General features: G+C 35.2%; 1 protein-coding gene across 3 annotated transcripts in view; it reads right to left on the reverse strand.

The window, feature by feature from the left end:
- Positions 1-27,043, reverse strand: part of LOC144443622 (multiple C2 and transmembrane domain-containing protein 1-like) — a 127,743-nt gene that overhangs the window by 57,278 nt on the left and 43,422 nt on the right. For all 3 annotated transcript variants that reach the window (XM_078133166.1, XM_078133165.1, XM_078133167.1), the window contains exons 6-9: positions 13,910-14,080; positions 11,277-11,407; positions 5,947-6,133; positions 3,077-3,137 (exon numbers count right to left, since the gene is read on the reverse strand). In XM_078133166.1, the coding sequence (XP_077989292.1) occupies positions 3,077-3,137; positions 5,947-6,133; positions 11,277-11,407; positions 13,910-14,080 (550 nt within the window). The remainder of the gene's footprint in view (positions 1-3,076; positions 3,138-5,946; positions 6,134-11,276; positions 11,408-13,909; positions 14,081-27,043) is intronic.

Consider the following 27,043-nt stretch of genomic DNA (forward strand, 5'->3'; position numbering starts at 1 on the left):
TTATAGGCCAACCATACTGCAAGGAGTCTACTATGATGTTATCATGGTGGCGCCACTGTTGTATGTTAAAGGTGGACAGCACTTGAATTTGCAATTGACTGAAATTCGGATAAGTCAACTGGATGACCTTCTGTTCTTGTGTGTGCTGATAAGGAATTTGGCGTCTAGTGGGCTCGGTAGAAGCATGTTGAAGTCAGAGAATACCTGATGATTGCTTTGACTACTAATGTCTGTATCATGTGTACAGTTGGTATTGGAATTAGTAGTCAGCTGTGGATGGAGTGTAAGTCATTGCAACTGCAGTGATGACTGCATTGTTGGCAATACTGTTTGTAGACTGGGTGACTGCAACTGTTGCAATATCGTCTGCATGCTGAGTAACTGCAACTGAGGCTATACTGTCTGTAGGCTGAGTGACTGCAATGGTGGAGATATTGTCTGTTTACTGCGTAACTGCAGTTGTGGCAAAATTATCCATACACTGAGTAGCTGCAACAGTGGCTGAATAGTCTGCACACTGTGAGTAATAACTGCAAAGTAACTGTTTGTAGATTGGGTGACAATTAATTTGAATGTGTTACGGGAAAAACAAAAGAAACAATTTTTATGCAATGTGTACACACAACCAAACTATAAGGACTTCCCATTGAAAATATGTTTTGCAGAGATAGTAAAATGTTTGCTAACTCAAATAAATACCAAGTCAGTTGAGTTGGCTCACCGGGCATCTGGATGTCACGGTCAGGTCACACTAAATGGGAAATGGCTTCCCCAAACAGAAATATGATACCCAATGAAATGCGAATATTGTAACATTCATGCTAAAATGTAACCAATTTGTTGTGCAATAACATGCCTTGTAGATATAATAGGCAATACAAATCCCAATCTAACCAGGTATTAATATAGTAACTTCAATGCCTCATCGTAAATCACAGCCTCTCTTATGGCACCATGCATGCACACATACAAAAGCTGTTACATTTATCACAGTGGCTTTGTACATCAACACTACAACCAATCAGATTGCCTCATGCATACCACATGATATACAATGCCTTGGCAAGACAATATGCATACACTGAAACTGACTTAATAGACAAGTTGGGTTCTTGTTGCTAGCATTTAATTTTGTCATGCTATTGAATTAATATAATCATGTCTATGACAAGGTTGGAATGATACATGTATCAACAGACCAGAGATGAACTGAAAATGCTCCTGTATGAGGGGCAATGTTGTTAATGTGATTGCTAAGACTTTGAAATGTCTTTCTGTACTGTCGTACCTTTGTGTAATCAATATCTGTAGCAAGTTCACTTGAATTCAGTACAGTCCTGGCTATATATCTCTTATTGCAAAAGTTCATCAAATATGCAAATTAGCAATTGAATCAATACCATCATATCTTTGCTCGGTCAATATCTTTAGCATGTTTTGACACCACTAAATTTCATTAAGAATGTTCATATCTCTGTATGATCAATATCTTTGGCAAGTTTCATCAAATTTGATAAAGCCCTTCTCGATGCATAACCTGAGTTACAAACATTTATTAATTATGCAAATTAGCTCTTAATTAACCTGACAAAAGTTCATGTCTTTTAGGGCTTTTATATCTTTGTATGAACTGTAGATGTACCAAGTTTCATTGAATTTGGTGCAACTGTTATACATATATAGACCCACATGTGAAATTATCATTATTTATGCAAGCCACTCCCACCAAAAACTAATCAGCTCTTAGTTACAGCCTGACAATGTCAAATAGAAAATTGCGGAACATTTGCTTAAGTACTTTTTGAGATATCAGTGGAACAAAATTTCTGCACAGACACACAGACAAACAGACATCGCCATGACATTACCTCCCATATGGGAGTTAAAAATAACAACTTATAAATCTTGCCTGGAAGTATCAAGTAGGGTTTATGAGAGCATGGATTTCACTGATGGCAGTGATGCTGTGTACCGTCAGATATGATCGTGAGTTTGTAGCAAGTTAGTACAACAGCCATACAAGCAGGGTAGAACAAGCTGCAGGGTGAGATTGACCAATTCATGTGAGTTCTTAATTTCCCTCACAACCTGTACTTATTAAAGTGTTGTTTACAATACTTTTCTTGATTTTATAAGGAACTGAACCTGGGTTGAACGCTATATAAATATGACCTTTTAATATAGCACAGTGTTCTCCGGGGGCAGGACTCCAAAACTCCTGGACTGCATTCATGGTACCTCAATCGTACTACTAGCACTCAGTGCAATCCCATTTATCAGCCCTAAATGTCAATTTTCAATGAATCTTTCCCATTCATACTTAATATTCTTTAAGTGTTTCAAATGTTGGTTATCCTAGTAGTTATCCTAGTGGTTTAAAATGAGACTATATGTAGTAACTTTTACACAAGTCTTTGGAATACCAGTGCACGCTCACTCTGCTGCTACACACACCTAGATCTAGATGCCAGTGGATGTTTAGTGTTTGTCAATGATGAACAGCTACTACACACATCTGGATCTAGATGCCAGTGGATGTTTAGGAAGACATGATGTCACTAGCAGGGAGTTTTCCCAGCATCGTTTGAGGCAAATGTTCCCAAATGACACAGTCAGGCTCGCCATAGCAGAATTTTGACATTTCAAAGTCACATAACTTTAATACATTTCATTTTAAATCCACATACATATCAGTTAAAAACACAAAGCTATATAAAAGAGCAAATGTATTTGATTGGACCTTTCATTCAAGGGGGATGCCACTCCACTATATGAAGTCATTTTCATAAAACTATGGTTTCTGGAGTCATTTAATGATTTCACATCACCTACAATTACTTGTGACGTCAGGAAAACATCCATATGATTTTTATAGGGTATCTTTGCTATGGGCTATTGCATCATGGGAATCAGCAGAAATAATGTTAAATGGTTGCACACTGAATATTCATGAAATATTGTTTACACTAAAGGGTAAGTATACATAAACAATCATCCCCCAAAATTAAAAGATTTTCTATTACAATTCAGTTTAGCTAGCTCCAAACCACATACTTTAATTGACATTGCAACTTACCTTTGATCTGCAACCAACCAACATCCCAGCCTTTGATACCTTTTAAAGAATTCTTCAAACCCTGGAGACAATAAAGGGTAAACAGTCTCATGTAAAAGATGGTAATGATCATGGCAAACTATGTTTGTCACACACTTCAACAATAAATTTCATGTCTCACTGAATAATTTTAAGCTATTAACAAACAAACAAACAAACACTATATTATGACAAATCTTTTATTCTAGACTATTGGTGTGGTAATGACACAGTTTTACACTATTGGTATGGTATGGACACAATTTTACAATATTGGTGTGGTGATGACACAGTTTTACACTATTGGTGTGGTGATGACACAGTTTTACACTATTGGTGTGGTGATGACACAGTTTTACACTTAGTAATTGGTGTGGTATGGTGATGACACAGTTTTACACTATTGGTGTGGTATGGTGATGACACAGTTTTACACTATTGGTGTGGTATGGTGATGACACAGTTTTACACTATTGGTATGGTGATGACACAGTTTTACACTATTGGTGTGGTGTGGTGATGACACAGTTTTACACTATTGGTGTGGTGTGGTGATGACACAGTTTTACACTATTGGTGTGGTATGGTGATGACACAGTTTTACACTATTGGTATGGTGATGACACAGTTTTACACTATTGGTGTGGTGTGGTGATGACACAGTTTTACACTATTGGTGTGGTGTGGTGATGACACAGTTTTACACTATTGGTATGGTGATGACACAGTTTTACACTATTGGTATGGTGATGACACAGTTTTACACTATTGGTGTGGTGTGGTGATGACACAGTTTTACACTATTGGTGTGGTGTGGTGATGACACAGTTTTACACTATTGGTGTGGTGTGGTGATGACACAGTTTTACACTATTGGTGTGGTGTGGTGATGACACAGTTTTACATTATTGGTGTGGTATGGTGATGACACAGTTTTACACTATTGGTGTGGTATGGTGATGACACAGTTTTACACTAGTCTATTGGTGTGGTAATGACACAGTTTTACACTATTGGTATGGTGATGACACAGTTTTACACTATTGGTATGGTGATGACACAGTTTTATACTATTGCTGTGGTGATGACACAGTTTTACACTATTGGTGTGGTGTGGTGATGACACAGTTTTACACTATTGGTGTGGTATGGTGATGACACAGTTTTACACTAGTCTATTGGTGTGGTAATGACACAGTTTTACACTATTGGTGTGGTATGGTGATGACACAGTTTTACACTAGTCTATTGGTGTGGTAATGACACAGTTTTACACTATTGGTGTGGTATGGTGATGACACAGTTTTACACTAGTCTATTGGTGTGGTGATGACACAGTTTTACACTATTGGTGTGGTATGGTGATGACACAGTTTTACACTAGTCTATTGGTGTGGTGATGACACAGTTTTACATTATTGGTGTGGTATGGTGATGACACAGTTTTACATTATTGGTGTGGTGTGGTGATGACACAGTTTTACACTATTGGTGTGGTGTGGTGATGACACAGTTTTACACTATTGGTGTGGTATGGTGATGACACAGTTTTACACTATTGGTGTGGTGTGGTGATGACACAGTTTTACACTATTGGTGTGGTATGGTGATGACACAGTTTTACACTAGTCTATTGGTGTGGTAATGACACAGTTTTACACTATTGGTATGGTGATGACACAGTTTTACACTATTGGTATGGTGATGACACAGTTTTATACTATTGCTGTGGTGATGAAACAGTTTTACACTATTGGTATGGTGATGGAGGTAGCTAAATGGTCCAAAATTGAACAGTTGCGGGGCAAAGTGCTAGATCTAGCACTTCGCCACTTTTTGACAAAGTGCTAGATCTAGCACTTCGTCAGTTTTCGCTAAAGTGGTAGATCTAGCACTTTGCCAAAAAGTGGCGAAGTGCTAGATCTAGCACTTTGCCCCGCAACTGTTCCGATTTTGAATTCTTTGTTACATGCACACCTGACACACACACCTGATACATACATGTATACACACACAGAGACAGATGCATGTGCACAGTCAGATACACAGTCACACAGATTAAATTCGGAGTATATAACACATAAATTTTGATGTTACAATGACACAGACAGATACACACACACACAGATACAAACACATGCAGAGAGATTATAAACACAAAGTATACACAAAAATTTTGACGTGTACAATGACAGATACATGTACACACACAGTCAGTGACAGAGATTAAACATAGAGTATAAACACACATTTTGATGTGTACAATTACACAAACAGACACATGTACACACACAGACAGATACATGTACACACACACAGACAGATACATGTACACACAGACAGATACATGTACACACACAGACAGATACATGTACACACACAGACAGATACATGTATACACACAGACAGATACATGTATACACACAGACAGATACATGTACACACACAGACAGATACATGTACACACACAGACAGATACATGTACACACACAGACAGATACATGTACACACAGACAGATACATGTATACACACAGACAGATACATGTACACACACAGACAGATACATGTATACACAGACAGATACATGTACACACAGACAGATACATGTACACACACAGACAGATACATGTACACACACAGACAGATACATGTATACACACAGACAGATACATGTACACACACAGACAGATACATGTATACACACAGACAGATACAATATGACTTGTACATGTACACAGAGATTAAACAGAGATTAAACACAAATTTTGATGTGTACAATAATTTAAAGCTAATTGAAATAATCCTATTTTGATAACAGAATGCCAGAATGTCAACAAATTGAAAAACTTACATATTTCTCTAAAATTGCACGGCGTTCTTGAGGATCTAGTTTATAGTTGGCCAAATCAGACACAGTTTCACTACCAGCAGTTCCAGAGATTGTCAACAAGAAATGGACACTACCAGCATCATCTTCTAACTCTGCATCTATTGTATGAGTCTTCTCCTTCTCAAGGTTGTTCAGATCTACATTACATCTGTAAAGTTTAATACATCAAATAATATTTTGAAATCTACTGTTTAACATAAACAATATGTTGAAATCTACATTTCATCTGTTTAACATTAAATAATATATTAAACTCTTGTAAGTTTAATTTACCAAACCATACAGAAACTATCATTCTTTCCATGAGAGCAAATAGAAACTACTCACCTTTCAATGAGGTCAAACAGAAACTACTCACCTTTCAATGAGGTCAAACAGAAACTACTCACCTTTCAAATATGAGGTCAAATAGAAACTACCAACCTTTCCATGAGGTCAAATAGAAACTATGGTACCAACCTTTCAATGAGGTCAAATAGAAACTACTCACCTTTCCATGAGGTCAAATAGAAACTATGGTACCAACCTTTCAATGAGGTCAAATAGAAACTACTCACCTTTCCATGAGGTCAAATAGAAACTATGGTACCAACCTTTCAATGAGGTCAAATAGAAACTACCAACCTTTCCATGAGGTCAAATAGAAACTATGGTACCAACCTTTCAATGAGGTCAAATAGAAACTACTCACCTTTCCATGAGGTCAAATAGAAACTATGGTACCAACCTTTCAATGAGGTCAAATAGAAACTACTCACCTTTCCATGAGGTCAAATAGAAACTATGGTACCAACCTTTCAATGAGGTCAAATAGAAACTACCAACCTTTCCATGAGGTCAAATAGAAACTATGGTACCAACCTTTCAATGAGGTCAAATAGAAACTACTCACCTTTCCATGAGGTCAAATACAAACTACTCACCTTTCAATGAGGTCAAATAGAAACTACTAACCTTTCCATGAGGTCAAATAGAAACTACTCACCTTTCAATGTGGTCAAATAGAAACTGCCAACCTTTCCATGAGGTCAAATAGAAACTACTCACCTTTCAATGAGGTCAAATAGAAACTGCCAACCTTTCAATGAGGTCAAATAGAAACTACCAACCTTTCCATGAGGTCAAATAGAAACTATGGTACCAACCTTTCAATGAGGTCAAATAGAAACTACTCACCTTTCAATGAGGTCAAATAGAAACTACTCACCTTTCAATGAGGTCAAACAGAAACTACTCACCTTTCAAATATGAGGTCAAATAGAAACTACCAACCTTTCCATGAGGTCAAATAGAAACTATGGTACCAACCTTTCAATGAGGTCAAATAGAAACTACTCACCTTTCAATGAGGTCAAACAGAAACTACTCACCTTTCAAATATGAGGTCAAATAGAAACTACCAACCTTTCCATGAGGTCAAATAGAAACTATGGTACCAACCTTTCAATGAGGTCAAATAGAAACTACTCACCTTTCAATGAGGTCAAATAGAAACTACTAACCTTTCCATGAGGTCAAATAGAAACTACTCACCTTTCAATGTGGTCAAATAGAAACTGCCAACCTTTCCATGAGGTCAAATAGAAACTACTCACCTTTCAATGAGGTCAAATAGAAACTGCCAACCTTTCAATGAGGTCAAATAGAAACTACCAACCTTTCCATGAGGTCAAATAGAAACTACTCACCTTTCAATGTGGTCAAATAGAAACTGCCAACCTTTCCATGAGGTCAAATAGAAACTACTCACCTTTCAATGAGGTCAAATAGAAACTGCCAACCTTTCAATGAGGTCAAATAGAAACTACTCACCTTTCAATGAGGTCAAATAGAAACTACTAACCTTTCCATGAGGTCAAATAGAAACTACTCACCTTTCCATGAGGTCAAATAGAAACTACTCACCTTTCAATGAGGTCAAATAGAAACTACTAACCTTTCCATGAGGTCAAATAGAAACTACTCACCTTTCAATGTGGTCAAATAGAAACTGCCAACCTTTCCATGAGGTCAAATAGAAACTACTCACCTTTCAATGAGGTCAAATAGAAACTGCCAACCTTTCAATGAGGTCAAATAGAAACTACTCACCTTTCAATGAGGTCAAATAGAAACTACTAACCTTTCCATGAGGTCAAATAGAAACTACTCACCTTTCAATGTGGTCAAATAGAAACTGCCAACCTTTCCATGAGGTCAAATAGAAACTACTCACCTTTCAATGTGGTCAAATAGAAACTGTCAACCTTTCCATGAGGTCAAATAGAAACTACTCACCTTTCAATGAGGTCAAATAGAAACTACTAACCTTTCCATGAGGTCAAATAGAAACTACTCACCTTTCAATGAGGTCAAATAGAAACTACTCACCTTTCCATAAGGTCAAATAGAAACTACTCACCTTTCCATAAGGTCAAATAGAAACTACTCACCTTTCAATGAGGTCAAATAGAAACTACTCACCTTTCAATGAGGTCAAATAGAAACTACTCACCTTTCCATAAGGTCAAATAGAAACTACCCACCTTTCCATGAGGTCAAATAGAAACTATGGTACCAACCTTTCCATGAGGTCAAATAGAAACTACTCACCTTTCAATGAGGTCAAATAGAAACTACTCAACTTTCAATGAGGTCAAATAGAAACTACTAACCTTTCCATGAGGTCAAATAGAAACTACTCACCTTTCAATGAGGTCAAATAGAAACTACTCACCTTTCAATGAGGTCAAATAGAAACTACTCACCTTTCAATGAGGTCAAATAGAAACTACTCACCTTTCCATAAGGTCAAATAGAAACTACCCACCTTTCCATGAGGTCAAATAGAAACTATGGTACCAACCTTTCCATGAGGTCAAATAGAAACTACTCACCTTTCAATGAGGTCAAATAGAAACTACTCACCTTTCCATAAGGTCAAATAGAAACTACTCACCTTTCAATGAGGTCAAATAGAAACTACTCACCTTTCAATGAGGTCAAATAGAAACTACTCACCTTTCCATGAGGTCAAATAGAAACTGCCAACCTTTCAATGAGGTCAAATAGAAACTGCCAACCTTTCCATGAGGTCAAATAGAAACTACTCACCTTTCAATGAGGTCAAATAGAAACTACTCACCTTTCCATGAGGTCAAATAGAAACTGCCAACCTTTCCATGAGGTCAAATAGAAACTACTCACCTTTCCATGAGGTCAAATAGAAACTACTCACCTTTCCATGAGGTCAAATAGAAACTACTAACCTTTCCATGAGGTCAAATAGAAACTACTCACCTTTCCATAAGGTCAAATAGAAACTACCCACCTTTCCATGAGGTCAAATAGAAACTATGGTACCAACCTTTCCATGAGGTCAAATAGAAACTACTCACCTTTCAACGAGGTCAAAGAGAAACTACTCACCTTTCAACGAGGTCAAAGAGAAACTACCCACCTTTCCATGAGGTCAAATAGAAACTACCCACCTTTCCATGAGGTCAAATAGAAACTATGGTACCAACCTTTCCATGAGGTCAAATAGAAACTACTCACCTTTCAACGAGGTCAAAGAGAAACTACCTGCTTTTTCATAAGGTCATATAGAAACTACCCACCTTGCCATAAGTGATACAAAAACTACCCACCTTCCCATTAACTACTCACCTTCCCATAAAGTCACATAGAAACTATTCACCTTTCAATGAGGTCAAATAGAAACTCCCCACATTCCCATGAGGTCGTACAGAAAGTAACCATCTTCCTATGAGGTCATAGAGAAACTACCCACATTCCCATGAGGTCGTACAGAAAGTAACCATCTTCCTATGAGGTCATAGAGAAACTACCCATCATCCCATGAGGTCATATAGAAAGTACCCACCTTCCCATGAGGTCATAGAGAAACTACCCATCATCCCATGAGGTCATACAGAAAGTACCCACCTTCCCATGAGGTCATAGAGAAACTACCCATCATCCCATGAGGTCATACAGAAAGTACCCACCTTCCCATGAGGTCATAGAGAAACAACCCATCATCCCATGAGGTCATACAGAAAGTACCCACCTTCCCATGAGGTCATAGAGAAACTACCCATCATCCCATGAGGTCATACAGAAAGTACCCACCTTCCCATGAGGTCATAGAGAAACTACCCATCATCCCATGAGGTCATACAGAAAGTACCCACCTTCCCATGAGGTCATAGAGAAACTACCCATCATCCCATGAGGTCATACAGAAAGTACCCACCTTCCCATGAGGTCATAGAGAAACTACCCATCATCCCATGAGGTCATACAGAAAGTACCCACCTTCCCATGAGGTCATAAAGAAACTACCCATCATCCCATGAGGTCATACAGAAAGTACCCACCTTCCCATGAGGTCATAGAGAAACTACCCATCATCCCATGAGGTCATACAGAAAGTACCCACCTTCCCATGAAGTCATAGAGAAACTACCCATCATCCCATGAGGTCATACAGAAAGTACCCACCTTCCCATGAGGTCATAGAGAAACTACCCATCATCCCATGAGGTCATACAGAAAGTACCCACCTTCCCATGAGGTCATAGAGAAACTACCCATCATCCCATGAGGTCATACAGAAAGTACCCACCTTCCCATGAGGTCATAGAGAAACTACCCATCATCCCATGAGGTCATATAGAAAGTACCCACCTTCCCATGAGGTCATAGAGAAACTACCCATCTTCCCATGAGGTCATACAGAAAGTACCCACCTTCCCATGAGGTCATAGAGAAACTACCCATCATCCCATGAGGTCATACAGAAAGTAACCATCTTCCTATGAGGTCATAGAGAAACTACCCATCATCCCATGAGGTCATACAGAAAGTACCCACCTTCCCATGAGGTCATAGAGAAACAACCCATCATCCCATGAGGTCATACAGAAAGTACCTACCTTCCCATGAGGTCATAGAGAAACTACCCATCATCCCATGAGGTCATACAGAAAGTACCCACCTTCCCATGAAGTCATAGAGAAACTACCCATCATCCCATGAGGTCATACAGAAAGTACCCACCTTCCCATGAGGTCATAGAGAAACTACCCATCTTCCCATGAGGTCATACAGAAAGTACCCACCTTCCCATGAGGTCATAGAGAAACTACCCATCTTCCCATGAGGTCATACAGAAAGTACCCACCTTCCCATGAGGTCATAGAGAAACTACCCATCATCCCATGAGGTCATACAGAAAGTACCCACCTTCCCATGAAGTCATAGAGAAACTACCCATCATCCCATGAGGTCATACAGAAAGTACCCACCTTCCCATGAGGTCATCTTTAGAACCAACATCATGATCAAACACTGTCACTTCCAGAACAGAACTCTGGTCTTCAAATAAATACAAATCAAACTGTTCTCTCCATTTTGGATTGGTTGTTCTCTGAATAGTCTGATATATGATAGATAAAAGTAGATTTAACAAGACACACAGTAACATGTTTAATTACATATCACTCTTTATATTAATTAATGTATTACATAATTAACATTTATTTTACATTTACATCAATCTCATGCTAGTCAAACACTTTTTGGATATTTTTTTCTGTTGATTTAAAAAATATTTCAATATTTGTCTAGACCATCAGTGATCACACATTTGATGACATATCAAATATCAATGATCACACATTTGATGACATATATCAAATATCAGTGATCACACATTTGATGACATATCAAATATCAGTGATCACACATTTGATGACACATCAAATATCAGTGAGCACACATTTGATGACATATATCAAATATCAGTGATCACACATTTGATGACATATCAAATATCAGTGATCACACATTTGATGACATATATCAAATATCAGTGATCACACATTTGATGACATATCAAATATCAGTGATCACACATTTGATGACATATATCAAATATCAGTGATCACACATTTGATGACATATATCACATATCAGTGAGCACACATTTGATGACATATCAAATATCAGTGAGCACACATTTGATGACATATATCAAATATCAGTGATCACACATTTGATGACATATCAAATATCAGTGATCACACATTTGATGACATATCAAATATCAGTGATCACACATTTGATGACATATATCAAATATCAGTGATCACACATTTGATGACATATCAAATATCAGTGATCACACATTTGATGACATATATCAACTATCAGTGAGCACACATTTGATGACATATCAAATATCAGTGATCACACATTTGATGACATATCAAATATCAGTGATCACACATTTGATGACATATCAAATATCAGTGATCACACATTTGATGACATATATCAAATATCAGTGATCACACATTTGATGACATATATCAAATATCAGTGATCACACATTTGATGACATATATCAAATATCAGTGATCACACATTTGATGACATATCAAATATCAGTGATCACACATTTGATGACATATCAAATATCAGTGATCACACATTTGATGACATCAAATATCAGTGATCACACATTTGATGACATATATCAAATATCAGTGATCACACATTTGATGACATATATCAAATATCAGTGATCACACATTTGATGACATATCAAATATCAGTGATCACACATTTGATGACATATCAAATATCAGTGATCACACATTTGATGACACATATCAAATATCAGTGATCACACATTTGATGACATATCTCAAATATATGTAAATTTATAGTCCTATCGTCCATAAAATATCTCCTAAGTTAAAGATTGTAAATTAGTTCCATTAGTCCATAGAAGATAAATTAGTCCTATCAGTCCATACAGGATAACATATCTCCTACGTTAGAGATTTCCACAGCTTTTGAATAATGAGATACTATGGAAGTAAACTACGAAAGTAATTAAAGTACTCAGTTTTCAGACTGTTCTGTCATCGCTACATTTCAGTCTCTTTTTGGAAGTCTGTAAGAATATTTTGATTAATTTTAAGTGCTGACATCTACTGTACATATCCACAGTACACAGTTCAACAAAAGTACTGACATCTACTGTACATATCCACAGTAGACAGTTCAACAAGTCATTGAGAATGACATAGCTATGATTGGGTTTTAAGGAACTGGCTTGTCATTTTCTTGATATCACTACTCTGATCACGCAACAACACTTGTGAACCTAAATCAAACAGACTTAGATATGTTGTGTCTACTTGTTGGACATGGAACATGCCTACTCATGTTGTCACCTCGTTGGACATGGGACATGCCTACTCTTCAAGATGACATGATGGAATAAACCATTCAACAATAAAGGATGGGTCGGGTATGGGGGGGGGAGGGGGGGTAGACCTGTTCAAGCATGTCTGAGTTATGGCTTTGGACATGGAAAATTCACAAACAAAATGGCTGCCACGCAGCTATTTTGGATCGTATCACGACGAAAATGGATATGCACATGTATGTTATAGAACACTGTCCTAATTCAAAGTTGGTAGTACCAACTTTGAATGAGATCTGTTCAAGCATGTCTGAGTTATGGCTTTGGACATGGAAAATTCGCAAACAAAAATGGCTACCAGGCGGCCATATTGGATCATATCATGACAACAATGAATATGCACATGTATGTCATAGAACACTGTCATACCAACTTTGAATGAGATATGTTCAAGCATGTCTGAGTTATGGCTTTGGACATGGAAAATTCCCAAACAAAATGGCTGCCAGGCACCCATATTGGATTGTATCACGATGAAAATGGATATGCACATGTAAAAATGCACTCTTCAATTCGCTAAAATTTGGTGCATACTTGCATTCCAACGATGATCGTATATACAGGAATGAAAATGTAAAGACTCTGCCCTTAAAAGGCTTTCAGTTTAAATCTGGTGAAATACTGTTACCATATTGTGTCTTAAAAGTGTTACCTTAAACTTACCTTACTTTTGTATTTTTGGTTACCCAGTCTAAACTTAACATAGGGATCACTAGTTCCCGCTTCATCCATGGCTATCAGATTACGTCCCTCAAATAATGTGATAGTGACTACACCACTCCATGATTGTGTTTTACCTTTCTTTCCTGCCATACCCCCTTTACGTGCCAGATACTGAAATGATAAAAGTATAGCATAGATTAGATATTGTATCAATACAACATGTCACACTGCATCATTCATTTACATTGCTGTTACCAACTATTCAAGACATTTGAATGCTAAGCAATAAACTAGTAAGCATTTGCAAGCAAAAGCACAGTTCCAGAGGCGCCGTATTGCTGTAAGTTTAGTGTTGTCGAAATTCATTTATAGAGGTCATGGTTGTGTGGAGATAAAATAAGATGTATTTATCCAAGGGTTGAGACACAATTGGTATATCAAACGATCATGGTAGCTGTCACACAGAGTTGCAAATGAAAAAGCTCACTTTTCTTGCTTAGTCAATTTAAAACACTAATTATAATCATTGTGTGCACATCAATATTTTTTTTCAACCAAAAAATCAACTTTTGATTATTATTTCTAAGAAAAGCTAAAATTGTTTAAAAATAAATATCCAATAACGAGTACATTTTCAAAAAGTAGCGATAAATACACAGACATCGGGAAACTGGATGAAATCTCGTGATACATGAGACTTGCTATACCTTACTTTGGAGACTCCAAAATCTCAAGATAGTTTGTGATGTCATTACCCGCTATTTGGAAAAACACGTCTTTTCATCGTCGTGCGATGTAGATGTCAAATTTATAACTAAAAATGTTTTCTGAGTAAAATTGAACACAAAACTAATGATCGGACATGATGTCCACACTTAAGAAAAATGTATTTGAATCTGTTATAATTTTTTGACAACGTAGAAAACTCCTAGTTGAAGTCTGCAGAATCATGTTTGACATCACACAGTGCATAAATATAGAGTGTCAGTATCTGTGATCACTTCAGTGTTCACAGTTTGCCTTTGTAAACTGTCGAGTATTTGTCATAATTGTAATTACAGGCATCGCAGTAATTTCCCGAACAGCAAACTACCGATGTTGTCAGCTAATTAGTGCGCAATATTGAGAGTTCAATCGACAATTACTGAGACACATGTCGATTTTGTAACTGATGTGGCCGCATGCCTACTCAGCAGAAATTCATTTCCGTATTTATGTTACAATGTTTACACAAATTGCTCAACAAATTTTAAGTACATATACTTTCTGAAGGGGGTGACTGCTTGTTGTGTCATGGGTGTAAGAACAATAAAATGTTTGAGATATATAGAAATATCCTATCACTGTATAAACAAATCAATTAATATATAGAATGTATGTCTGCGTTTTCTTGAACTGCTTTTCATAATGTAACCAGCCTAGGAAGTTGTCGGTCATTTTTTAACGGCAAATGTTGAAGGTCACACTTGCAAGTAATTTATACGTCACACTGTAGACTAAATATCCTGATTGATATGGTCTGGACTGATGTACTCTGACTCCGAATGTATCAAAACATATGAAGACAGACAACATTGTTAACATTAATTTCTTTTTAGTGGTCTGCATTTTAATTGACACTTCCATTAGATAGCAATGGACAACCATTCACATGAGCAGTGTACACAAATTTGATAGGATTGTTGTTGAACATGATTATATGGCAAGGCTTTGATTTCGACACAATTTTGTAAATATATTCCTGATTGTGCCTGACGTTGGTGATTGTGATTTTAAAATATTTTAGTTCAACATCTCTCCTCAAATTATGACAGGTTGACATAGCACAGCAGATAGCCTACACAGCGGAGAACCACCCCCGGTTTCAGTATGAGTAAACGGCAAATAACTAATTTCTTTTCTCCAGCTAGTAAGCCAGGTATAAGTGATGGAAATGATGAACAACCTGCTAATCGCAATGAGACAGCAGGCAAATGGTGTCTTCCGAAATACTTTCCATGCTAGGCCTTTCGTTGTTATGGTGGCAAATTTGCACTTTATTTGCTAGCAAATCGTATGTGATCTGTGCACTGTGTGCATGTCTACATGTAACAATATTAGTATGTATCAAATCTCATATTGTCTTTACTTTTATTTGAAATGAACAATGGTTAAGTTAAGTTACAAAATCTTTAGAGGAATTAGTGTGGTGTAGACATTCACTGGTAGAAAAAAAAGTCAAAACTAATTTGTGTACACTAAGTTCACGCAATACTCAACTTTGAAACACAGCACTGCTGAAATGACACAATGTATGTTATCAATTTCACTTTGCACATCAGTCATCTGCTATGAAATCATTGAGTAAACCAAATGCAAAACAATCCTACCAAACACTAATTGTACATCATATGTGATGTTTATACTAGCTGCATTTATTTGTAGATTAATTACATGACGTACTCCATACTGACTTGCACATGTAAATTGGGACGGGTTTCCCCAGTCGGCCCATTACATTCTCATTCAGTCTCACTGAAAAACTTCAAGATGAAAATATCATAAAAATAAAACCCGAGAACAAGTAGCTAAAAACTAGACAATAGCAACTTTTATACAAATGATAACATTATTCACAGATACTTCCAATGCTCACAACATTTAAACTTTTGTGGCTGTGATGCTCACATGTACATGTAGGCAGGAAATCCACAAAATATGAAGAGAATAATGGTGCTATCTCGGCAACAGCTTCTTTGATAGCAGTTTCTGTCAATACGGTGGTGAAGGCATCATGTGCTCTGAGCCTCCTTTCACATAACAAAAAGTTACATGTCTCACACATGTTAAATTCTGGGTAATATGATGGTTGAAATAGCCAATTAACTTCTCGTTCTCCTAATATTTTGCTTAACTTAAGCATAGCTCTGCAATTCGACCGTGATGAAAACCCCAAAAGTAGCAACATTTTGAAATGGGTAGTACGCTGACATCTCACTCACGTTTTCAGTGGCATCTCATCTATTTGCATTATCATTAGAAGAATTGAAGCGATTTCTTCCAGTTAAACTACGGAACAGAAAAAAATACCGCCAGTGGCATTGTAGCAAAACTGTACAGTTTTTAAGCGTTTACCCATATGCTAGGCCATGCTAACAATAGGTGTTCATTTGCTGAATGACTTTCCAGTTGCCTATCCAACCATGTTGCTATCTTTGCGATATACGTCATCATTTGGCTGTTGCTATGCGTGTGGTCATGTTGCTAGTTATATTTGCATACATTTTTGAATGTTTTTGTTCACTTGTGTATGACATATGTGATCAATTGGCTGTAGCTATGGGCATGGTCTTGTTGCTAGGCACATTTACATACATTTCAAATGCTTATTCATTTGTCTATTAATCCTCGTTATCTCCGCAATATATGTGATCATTTGGCTGTTGCTATTGGTGTGGTCTTGTTGCTAGGCACATTAGCATACTTTTTATTCATTTGTCTTTCAACTGTTATCTTTGCAATATTTGTGATCATTTGGCTGTTGCTATGGGTGGATTTTTTGTTAGGCACATTTTCATACATTTTTTATTCATTTGTCTTTCAATTCCTGTTGTTATCTTTGCAATATATGGGATCATTTGGCTGTTGCTATGGTGTGTGGTCTTGTTGCTAGACAAATTTACATACGTTTGTTTGAATGTTTATTCAATTGCCTATTAATCCCCGTTATCTTTGTGAAATACACTACCGTTTGGCTATTGCTATGGGCGTGGTCATGGTTGCTAGGGATATTTGCATACATTTTTTGAATGTTTACTCACTTGCCTAACAGATGATGTTGTTATTTGACCAAAATTTACTGTCATTTGGTTGTTGCTAAGGGCGTGGTCATGGTTGCTAGGACCAATTGTGTTGAAATATTTTGTAGAGAATCTACAGAATAACACTTTCATAAACATCTCACCCACTTTCAGTCCCATTGACCAAATACTTTTTGAGATATAAATTTTTGACCAAATTTCACATTTGCATATTACTGATGACATCATTATATGCTTGATATTTTTCTTCACCTGTGCACCCACAGATGCAGCCCTCTTAAATTTCAGCCCAATCTGCTGAGTAGTTTTGGAATTATAGGTTTTGGACCAAAAAGACACATTTTTAGCCCTAATTTGCATAATACTGAGGGAATCATCATGTCATGAACAAATCTTAATTTACTCGCCCCTAAGAATGTTCCCACCAAATTTCATGCCAATCTGCCCCGTAGTTTTTGGAGTTTAAGTTTTTTGACCAAAAATCACATTTGTTGACCCAAACCCCACATCTCTGATGCAATCATTTTGATTTGAACAATTTCCCAAATAGACACCAGATGTAACATGACCACCAAATATCAAAGCAATCCGTCCAGCAGTTTTTGACTTTAGGTTGTGTACACACACACACACTTTGCCATGCCTATAGCACTCAAAATCACAGTAAATGCTACAATTATTGCAGCTAGTATAAGACCTGCATGGTTTGAATGAACCATGTAACCGTTACATGGAAGGTTGGTTCATTGAAGGGGGTGGGTGACTTTGCAGTGTTAGTGCATCAATCATAATAACAATATTTACGATTTGTTGCCGACTTCGATGTTTTTCTTTTACACATTGATGGTGCTGAATAAAGATTAGCAAGCTTACCAAAGTGTGATAGTATAGTTGAGTATATAAATACAAATATATTTTTGTAAACTTATAACCTGTACATGAAATGGTTTCTTCCGTACAAAGTTTTATGACTGCACCCATGGTGCTACACCACTGTTCTAATAAACAAGAAATTTCAGCGGTGACATCAGTTACAAAATAGACATGTGGCTCAGTAATTGTCAATTGAACTTTCTATATTGCACACTAATTAGCTGGCAACATCAGTAAGTTGCTGTCTGGGAAATTACTGTGATGCCTGTAATGGTCGTCTACATTGTTCCTTCCTCAAAGACATTTTTATACTTCATAGTCTCTTTTACGTCAATCAATATGCATGTTGTGTAGGAAGAAAACTTCGCTGACAGTAATCAACAAAATGGGAAAGATGTGTCCCAAATAGCCACTGACCGCTGTAAGCTGAACCCTTATTTACTTCAAAACCCCATTTTGAACTTTAAAAAAAATGTCACCGTTTATCGATTCTCTATGCTTATATAAAGTCAGCTTATGAAATAACAACAACTCCCCAAGATTGAGAGTTGCTTGTTTGATTGACATGTGATTCAGGCCAGAGCCTCTGCTGGGTGATCTCCTTATAAGGATGTCTCAAGAACCAGTCATCTAAAGGGCGTACAAGCGTGTTGTTATGACCACAGTGCATTCTGGGTGACTGGACACCTACTAGCTTTTCATTAGCTATCTTCCAGCACCCAGTCGCATTTGTCATTTTCATTATTTTCATTTCATTTGTATTTATTTATTAATTTGTGTTATTGCGAATAAAGAACTTATATTATCACATCTACACGTTAACCCACGGACTACCACGTACATGCATGTACTGTCTGCATAGCTGTTTAGAGACAAATTCATATATATGTACAGTGTATACATTATACCTTAAGTTATAGTATATGTACAGTGTATACATTATACCTTAAGTTATAGTATATGTACAGTGTATACATTATATAACGTAAGTTATAGTATATGTATATTGTATACATTATATAACGTAAGTTATAGTATGTACAGTATGTACAGTGTATACATTATACCTTAGGTTATAGTATATGTACAGTGTATACATTATACCTTAAGTTATAGTATATGTACAGTGTATACATTATACCTTAAGTTATAGTATATGTACAGTGTATACATTATACCTTAAGTTATAGTATATGTACAGTGTATACATTATACCTTAAGTTATAGTATATGTACAGTGTATACATTATACCTTAAGTTATAGTATATGTACAGTGTATACATTATATAACGTAAGTTATAGTATATGTACAGTGTATACATTATATAACGTAAGTTATAGTATATGTACAGTGTATACATTATACCTTAAGTTATAGTATATGTACAGTGTATACATTATATAACGTAAGTTATAGTATATGTACAGTGTATACATTATACCTTAAGTTATAGTATATGTACAGTGTATACATTATACCGTAAGTTATAGTATATGTACAGTGTATACATTATACCTTAGGTTATAGTATATGTACAGTGTATACATTATACCTTAGGTTATAGTATATGTACAGTGTATACATTATACCTTAGGTTATAGTATATGTACAGTGTATACATTATACCTTAAGTTATAGTATATGTACAGTGTATACATTATACCTTAAGTTATAGTATATGTACAGTGTATACATTATACCTTAAGTTATAGTATATGTACAGTGTATACATTATACCTTAGGTTATAGTATATGTACAGTGTATACATTATACCTTAGGTTATAGTATATGTACAGTGTATACATTATACCTTAAGTTATAGTATATGTACAGTGTATACATTATACCTTAAGTTATAGTATATGTACAGTGTATACATTATACCTTAGGTTATAGTATATGTACAGTGTATACATTATACCTTAGGTTATATTATATGTACAGTGTATACATTATACCTTAGGTTATAGTATATGTACAGTGTATACATTATACCTTAGGTTATAGTATATGTACAGTGTATACATTATACCTTAAGTTATAGTATATGTACAGTGTATACATTATACCTTAGGTTATAGTATAAGTATATTGTATACATTATACCGTAAGTTATAGTATATGTACAGTGTATACATTATACCTTAAGTTATAGTATATGTACAGTGTATACATTATACCTTAGGTTATAGTATATGTATATTGTATACATTATACCGTAAGTTATAGTATATGTACAGTGTATACATTATACCTTAAGTTATAGTATATGTACAGTGTATACATTATACCTTAGGTTATAGTATATGTATATTGTATACATTATACCGTAAGTTATAGTATATGTACAGTGTATACATTATACCTTAAGTTATAGTATATGTACAGTGTATACATTATACCTTAAGTTATAGTATATGTACAGTGTATACATTATACCTTAAGTTATAGTATATGTACAGTGTATACATTATACCTTAAGTTATAGTATATGTACAGTGTATACATTATACCTTAAGTTATAGTATATGTACAGTGTATACATTATACCTTAGGTTATAGTATATGTACAGTATATGCTGTACCTTAGGTTATAGTATATGTACAGTATATACATTATACCTTAGGTTATAGTATATGTACAGTGTATACATTATACCTTAGGTTATAGTATATGTACAGTGTATACATTATACCTTAGGTTATAGTATATGTACAGTGTATACATTATACCTTAAGTTATAGTATATGTACAGTGTATACATTATACCTTAAGTTATAGTATTTGTACAGTGTATACATTATACCTTAAGTTATTATAGTATATGTACAGTGTATACATTATACCTTAAGTTATATTATATGTACAGTGTATACATTATACCTTAAGTTATAGTATATGTACAGTGTATACATTATACCTTAGGTTATAGTATAAGTATATTGTATACATTATACCTTAAGTTATATTATATGTACAGTGTATACATTATACCTTAAGTTATATTATATGTACAGTGTATACATTATACCTTAAGTTATATTATATGTACAGTGTATACATTATACCTTAAGTTATAGTATATGTACAGTGTATACATTATACCTTAAGTTATATTATATGTACAGTGTATACATTATACCTTAAGTTATATTATATGTACAGTGTATACATTATACCTTAAGTTATAGTATATGTACAGTGTATACATTATACCTTAGGTTATACTTATAGTATATGTATATTGTATACATTATACCTTAAGTTATAGTATATGTACAGTGTATACATTATACCTTAGGTTATACTTATAGTATATGTATATTGTATACATTATACCTTAAGTTATAGTATATGTACAGTGTATACATTATACCTAAGTTATAGTATATGTACAGTGTATACATTATATAACGTAAGTTATAGTATATGTACAGTATATGCTGTACCTTAGGTTATAGTATATGTACAGTATATACATTATATCTTAGGTTATAGTATATGTACAGTATATGCTGTACCTTAGGTTATAGTATATGTACAGTGTATACATTATACCTTAGGTTATAGTATATGTACAGTGTATACATTATACCTTAGGTTATAGTATATGTACAGTGTATACATTATACCTTAGGTTATAGTATATGTACAGTGTATACATTATACCTTAGGTTATAGTATATGTACAGTGTATACATTATACCTTAAGTTATAGTATATGTACAGTGTATACATTATACCTTAAGTTATAGTATTTGTACAGTGTATACATTATACCTTAAGTTATAGTATATGTACAGTGTATACATTATATAACGTAAGTTATAGTATATGTACAGTGTATACATTATATAACGTAAGTTATAGTATATGTACAGTGTATACATTATACCTTAAGTTATATTATATGTACAGTGTATACATTATACCTTAAAGGTGATTCAAAATGCTCACATTCACTATCGCTAATTTGCTAGACGACATGTTTGTGAAATGCATTCTGGTTTTAAAACTTTTCAAAAGCGTCTGCAAACACCTTAAAATGACCCTTTTTCAGTCACTTCCCTTCGGATTTACTTCGAGAGTTTTCGGGTATTTCCGGTCCCACCTAGACCACGGGAATTTATGACGTCATAAAGAGACATGGATAGCACGTAGCCTATGGCGAGCGTAGTCACTAGGTGAACAAAACTCAACAGCATTGTGAAAAAATACATTGCTAGTGGTTGTAACAGACATCAGTAAACAAAAACTACACTCTACATGTCTTATTAACCAACATTTACCGATATTTACTCACACTTTCTGACTAATTGGCAGTGTCTGTGGGTATAAATGCTAAAATATGATCTCCCCATATTATGGAAAAATAAATCAAAAACGGCTAGACTAGATATATATAAACACTTGTAATGTCGCGTGTTTCACATTCATTGACTTTTATTTATCTGATTTTTTATTATTTGCCGACAAGAAGCATTACGATACCGTGGTGACGTTTGACGGCATCCCCGGGCCAAGGACGGCATATTTTAGCCCAATCGTACTCGCGTCGCCTTTTGAACAGTGCATTTAACAACAAAGTAAACATATTTCATCTCGAATAAATATACTAGCTATTAGAATACCAATGGGAAACTTCAAGAAGGCGTATCGGGACATGTGCCACAATATATTTGTTGGTCCCATAATACACTAATTGATTCGATTTGCTCCGAGCATATGGAAGTACGCCCGAGTCATTGCATCATGTACATGTAAATGGAACTGTGACCGACCTAATTTTGTTGTCCATATATAAAATGAGACTGACCTGCAAATTTTTCACAGTTTTCGTTGTGGTCTTGTATTGTCACATGTTTGGCTTGTGAACACAAGTTTACATCTATTATTGTCTAGGGCGTAATACTCTAGTCCGAGTCTGAAACCCATATAAAACCTAAGAAACTCGCATTCGGATCGGACAGAACAGAAGTAGGTCTCATCGACTTGTTGGGGACTCGAATTATTGCTTGTTTTTATCACGGTATACAGGTGATTATTATATATCGGTAGAGGGGTAGTGTTGTCAAGTTTTGTGCAGTCACCGCGGCCGCGGCAGTAAGCTCATACTAGGCCGCCGATCAAAGCTGAAGCAGTGTATGTACAATGTACGTATGGAATCGGGAGAGCACAGCGCACATTCGTGTCGGGTTAAAATTTATCCACGTGTTGATGTAATCCATATTTATCAATCAGATATATTGTAAAATTCTTCAAGTCGTACAGAAATAACGTCTCTAACTTCAAAACAAACCCTGAGAAACGGGACCGGACGCGGCTAGCCAAGTATCTAGTTGCAGGCTTTCTTTCATAACCATGTGCTGGGGTCACGACCTTGATTGCCGACGTCAATATTGTCCAATCGTATTTGATATCATGAACACATCGCGATATTTGATTTGTTGGTTTCCTAAACTGTACACTTCGAAAACCATGATTCGTTACAGAATTCTTCTAATGAATATTAAATAGGCATGTTGCATTGTTGCATTAAATTAAGTGATATCGCAACAAGGGAAACCATACAAGTTTTCTTCCAGACGAGTTGCTAAAGTCATGTAAATGACAACACTAAACTCACGAAATTTCCTCAATTCTTTACAATTTTATTGCTGATGATATGGCAATCTAATAGCTAGTATATTTATTCAAGATAAATATGTTTACTTTGTTGCTAAATGCGCCGTTCAAAAGGCGACATCAGTGAGTATAGTCGAGCATAGTGGGCTATAATATGCTGTCGACGCCATGACTGTCGAAGATATTGTAATGCTTCTCCTCGGCAAATAATTAAAAAAATCAGATAAATAAATTGAAACACGCGAGCGACATTACAAGTGTTTATGTATATCTACACTGTAGTCTAGCCGTTTTGATTTATTTTGCCATAATATGGGGAGATCATATTTTAGCATTTATACCCACAGACACTGCCAATTAGTCAGAAAGTGTGAGTAAATATCGGTAAATGTTGGTTAATAAGACATGTAGAGTGTAGTTTTTGTTTACTGATGTCTGTTACAACCACTAGCAATGTATTTTTTCACAATGCTGTTGAGTTTTGTTCACCTAGTGACTACGCTCGCCATAGGCTACGTGCTATCCATGTCTCTTTATGACGTCATAAAATCCCGTGGTCTAGGTGGGACCGGAAATACCCGAAAACTCTCGAAGTAAATCCGAAGGGAAGTGACTGAAAAAGGGTCATTTTAAGGTGTTTGCAGACGCTTTTGAAAAGTTTTAAAACCAGAATGCATTTCACAAACATGTCGTCTAGCAAATTAGCGATAGTGAATGTGAGCATTTTGAATCACCTTTAAGTTATAGTATATGTACAGTGTATACATTATACCTTAGGTTATAGTATATGTACAGTGTATATACATTATACCTTAGGTTATAGTATATGTACAGTGTATACATTATACCTTAGGTTATAGTATATGTACAGTGTATACATTATACCTTAGGTTATAGTATATGTACAGTGTATACATTATATAACGTAAGTTATAGTATATGTATATTGTATACATTATACCTTAGGTTATAGTATATGTACAGTGTATACATTATACCTTAGGTTATAGTATATGTACAGTGTATACATTATACCTTAAGTTATAGTATATGTACAGTATATGCTGTACCTTAGGTTATAGTATATGTACAGTGTATATACATTATACCTAAGTTATAGTATATGTACAGTGTATACATTATACCTAAGTTATAGTATATGTACAGTGTATACATTATACCTTAGGTTATAGTATATGTACAGTGTATACATTATACCTTAAGTTATAGTATATGTACAGTATATGCTGTACCTTAGGTTATAGTATATGTACAGTGTATATACATTATACCTAAGTTATAGTATATGTACAGTGTATACATTATACCTAAGTTATAGTATATGTACAGTGTATACATTATACCTTAAGTTATAGTATATGTACAGTATATGCTGTACCTTACACAGCATCACACAGACATTATATGTGTGATACTACATAGTAACATACTGCCTTTTTTAATGTGTTTAGAAATAACAATACCCTAATTTAAAGCAAGGTGAAAATTAATTAATTATAGAATAACTTATAAATAATTGGTTTGATGCTAAAGGACCCTAGGGGATATTTGTACACTTCATATTAAAAGTATAAATGTAAACACCAAATATGTAATATTATGGTGAAATGAGGCCCATTGTAGGTAGTTCTAAAGACATGTATATGCTGTAGTCTGAATTACCTATACACAGACTGTTATAAGGTAAATACACAAAAATCACTGTACATAGAACATATCACATTGAGCTATACACAGCTGTTCTAGCAAAGCATACATTATTGATTATATCTCTACACATGTAGTTTATACAGCACATTATTGTACATGTCTAATACATAGGTCACTGCCACATTATAACCAGTATATGTCAGATAAGACTACAACTATTTAACAGAGTCCCGAGTCATGTATCATGATCACAGCTTTCTCTAAATCATAGACAAGATAACAACATTATCTGAGAGTGAATACATGACATTAAAGGTTTCAATTTATCAACATGCAATCTACTATATATGATAATATACCAAATAAATGCAATGCAGTATTTTTGTACAATATATGTCAAACAACAGACTATTATAATATGACATTTTGATTGAGTAGTGCTATTTTTTTACAGGTTATATTTTGCAGAAGAGCTATATTGACCTCAATACCCATAAAAACTATATTTGGATGAGACCTACCATACATAAAGGTGCTATGAAATAGGAAGCCATCCATACACTGAGTGCATCCTGGCCTGCCACAATCACGTCATTACATATTCAGCAACTCATTACATATTCATATCCTACGTATTTCCACTCTACATTCTAGTGAACAGTCAATCATAAACTAATCTTAAAGTTTAAGTGTGTGCTAGGAATGTATACATTGTACTAGGAGTCTATACATTGAACTAGGAGTCTATACATCGTACTAGGAGTTTATACATTGTACTAGGAATCTATACGTTGTACTAGGAGTCTATACATTGTACTAGGAATCTATATATTGTATTAGGAGTCTATACATTGTACTGGGAGTCTATACATTGAACTAGGAATGTATACATTGTACTAGGAGTCTATACATTGAACTAGGAATGTATACATTGTACTAGGAGTCTATACATTGTACTAGGAGTCTATACATTGTACTAGGAGTCTATACATTGTACTAGGAGTCTATACATTGTACTAGGAGTCTATACGTTGTACTGGGAGTCTATACATTGTACTAGGAATGTATACATTGTACTAGGAGTCTATACATTGAACTAGGAATGTATACATTGTACTAGGAGTCTATACATTGTACTAGGAATGTATACGTTGTACTAGG

Source organism: Glandiceps talaboti, chromosome 12 (genome assembly GCF_964340395.1).
Source record: "Glandiceps talaboti chromosome 12, keGlaTala1.1, whole genome shotgun sequence".
Classification (NCBI taxonomy): domain Eukaryota; kingdom Metazoa; phylum Hemichordata; class Enteropneusta; family Spengelidae; genus Glandiceps; species Glandiceps talaboti.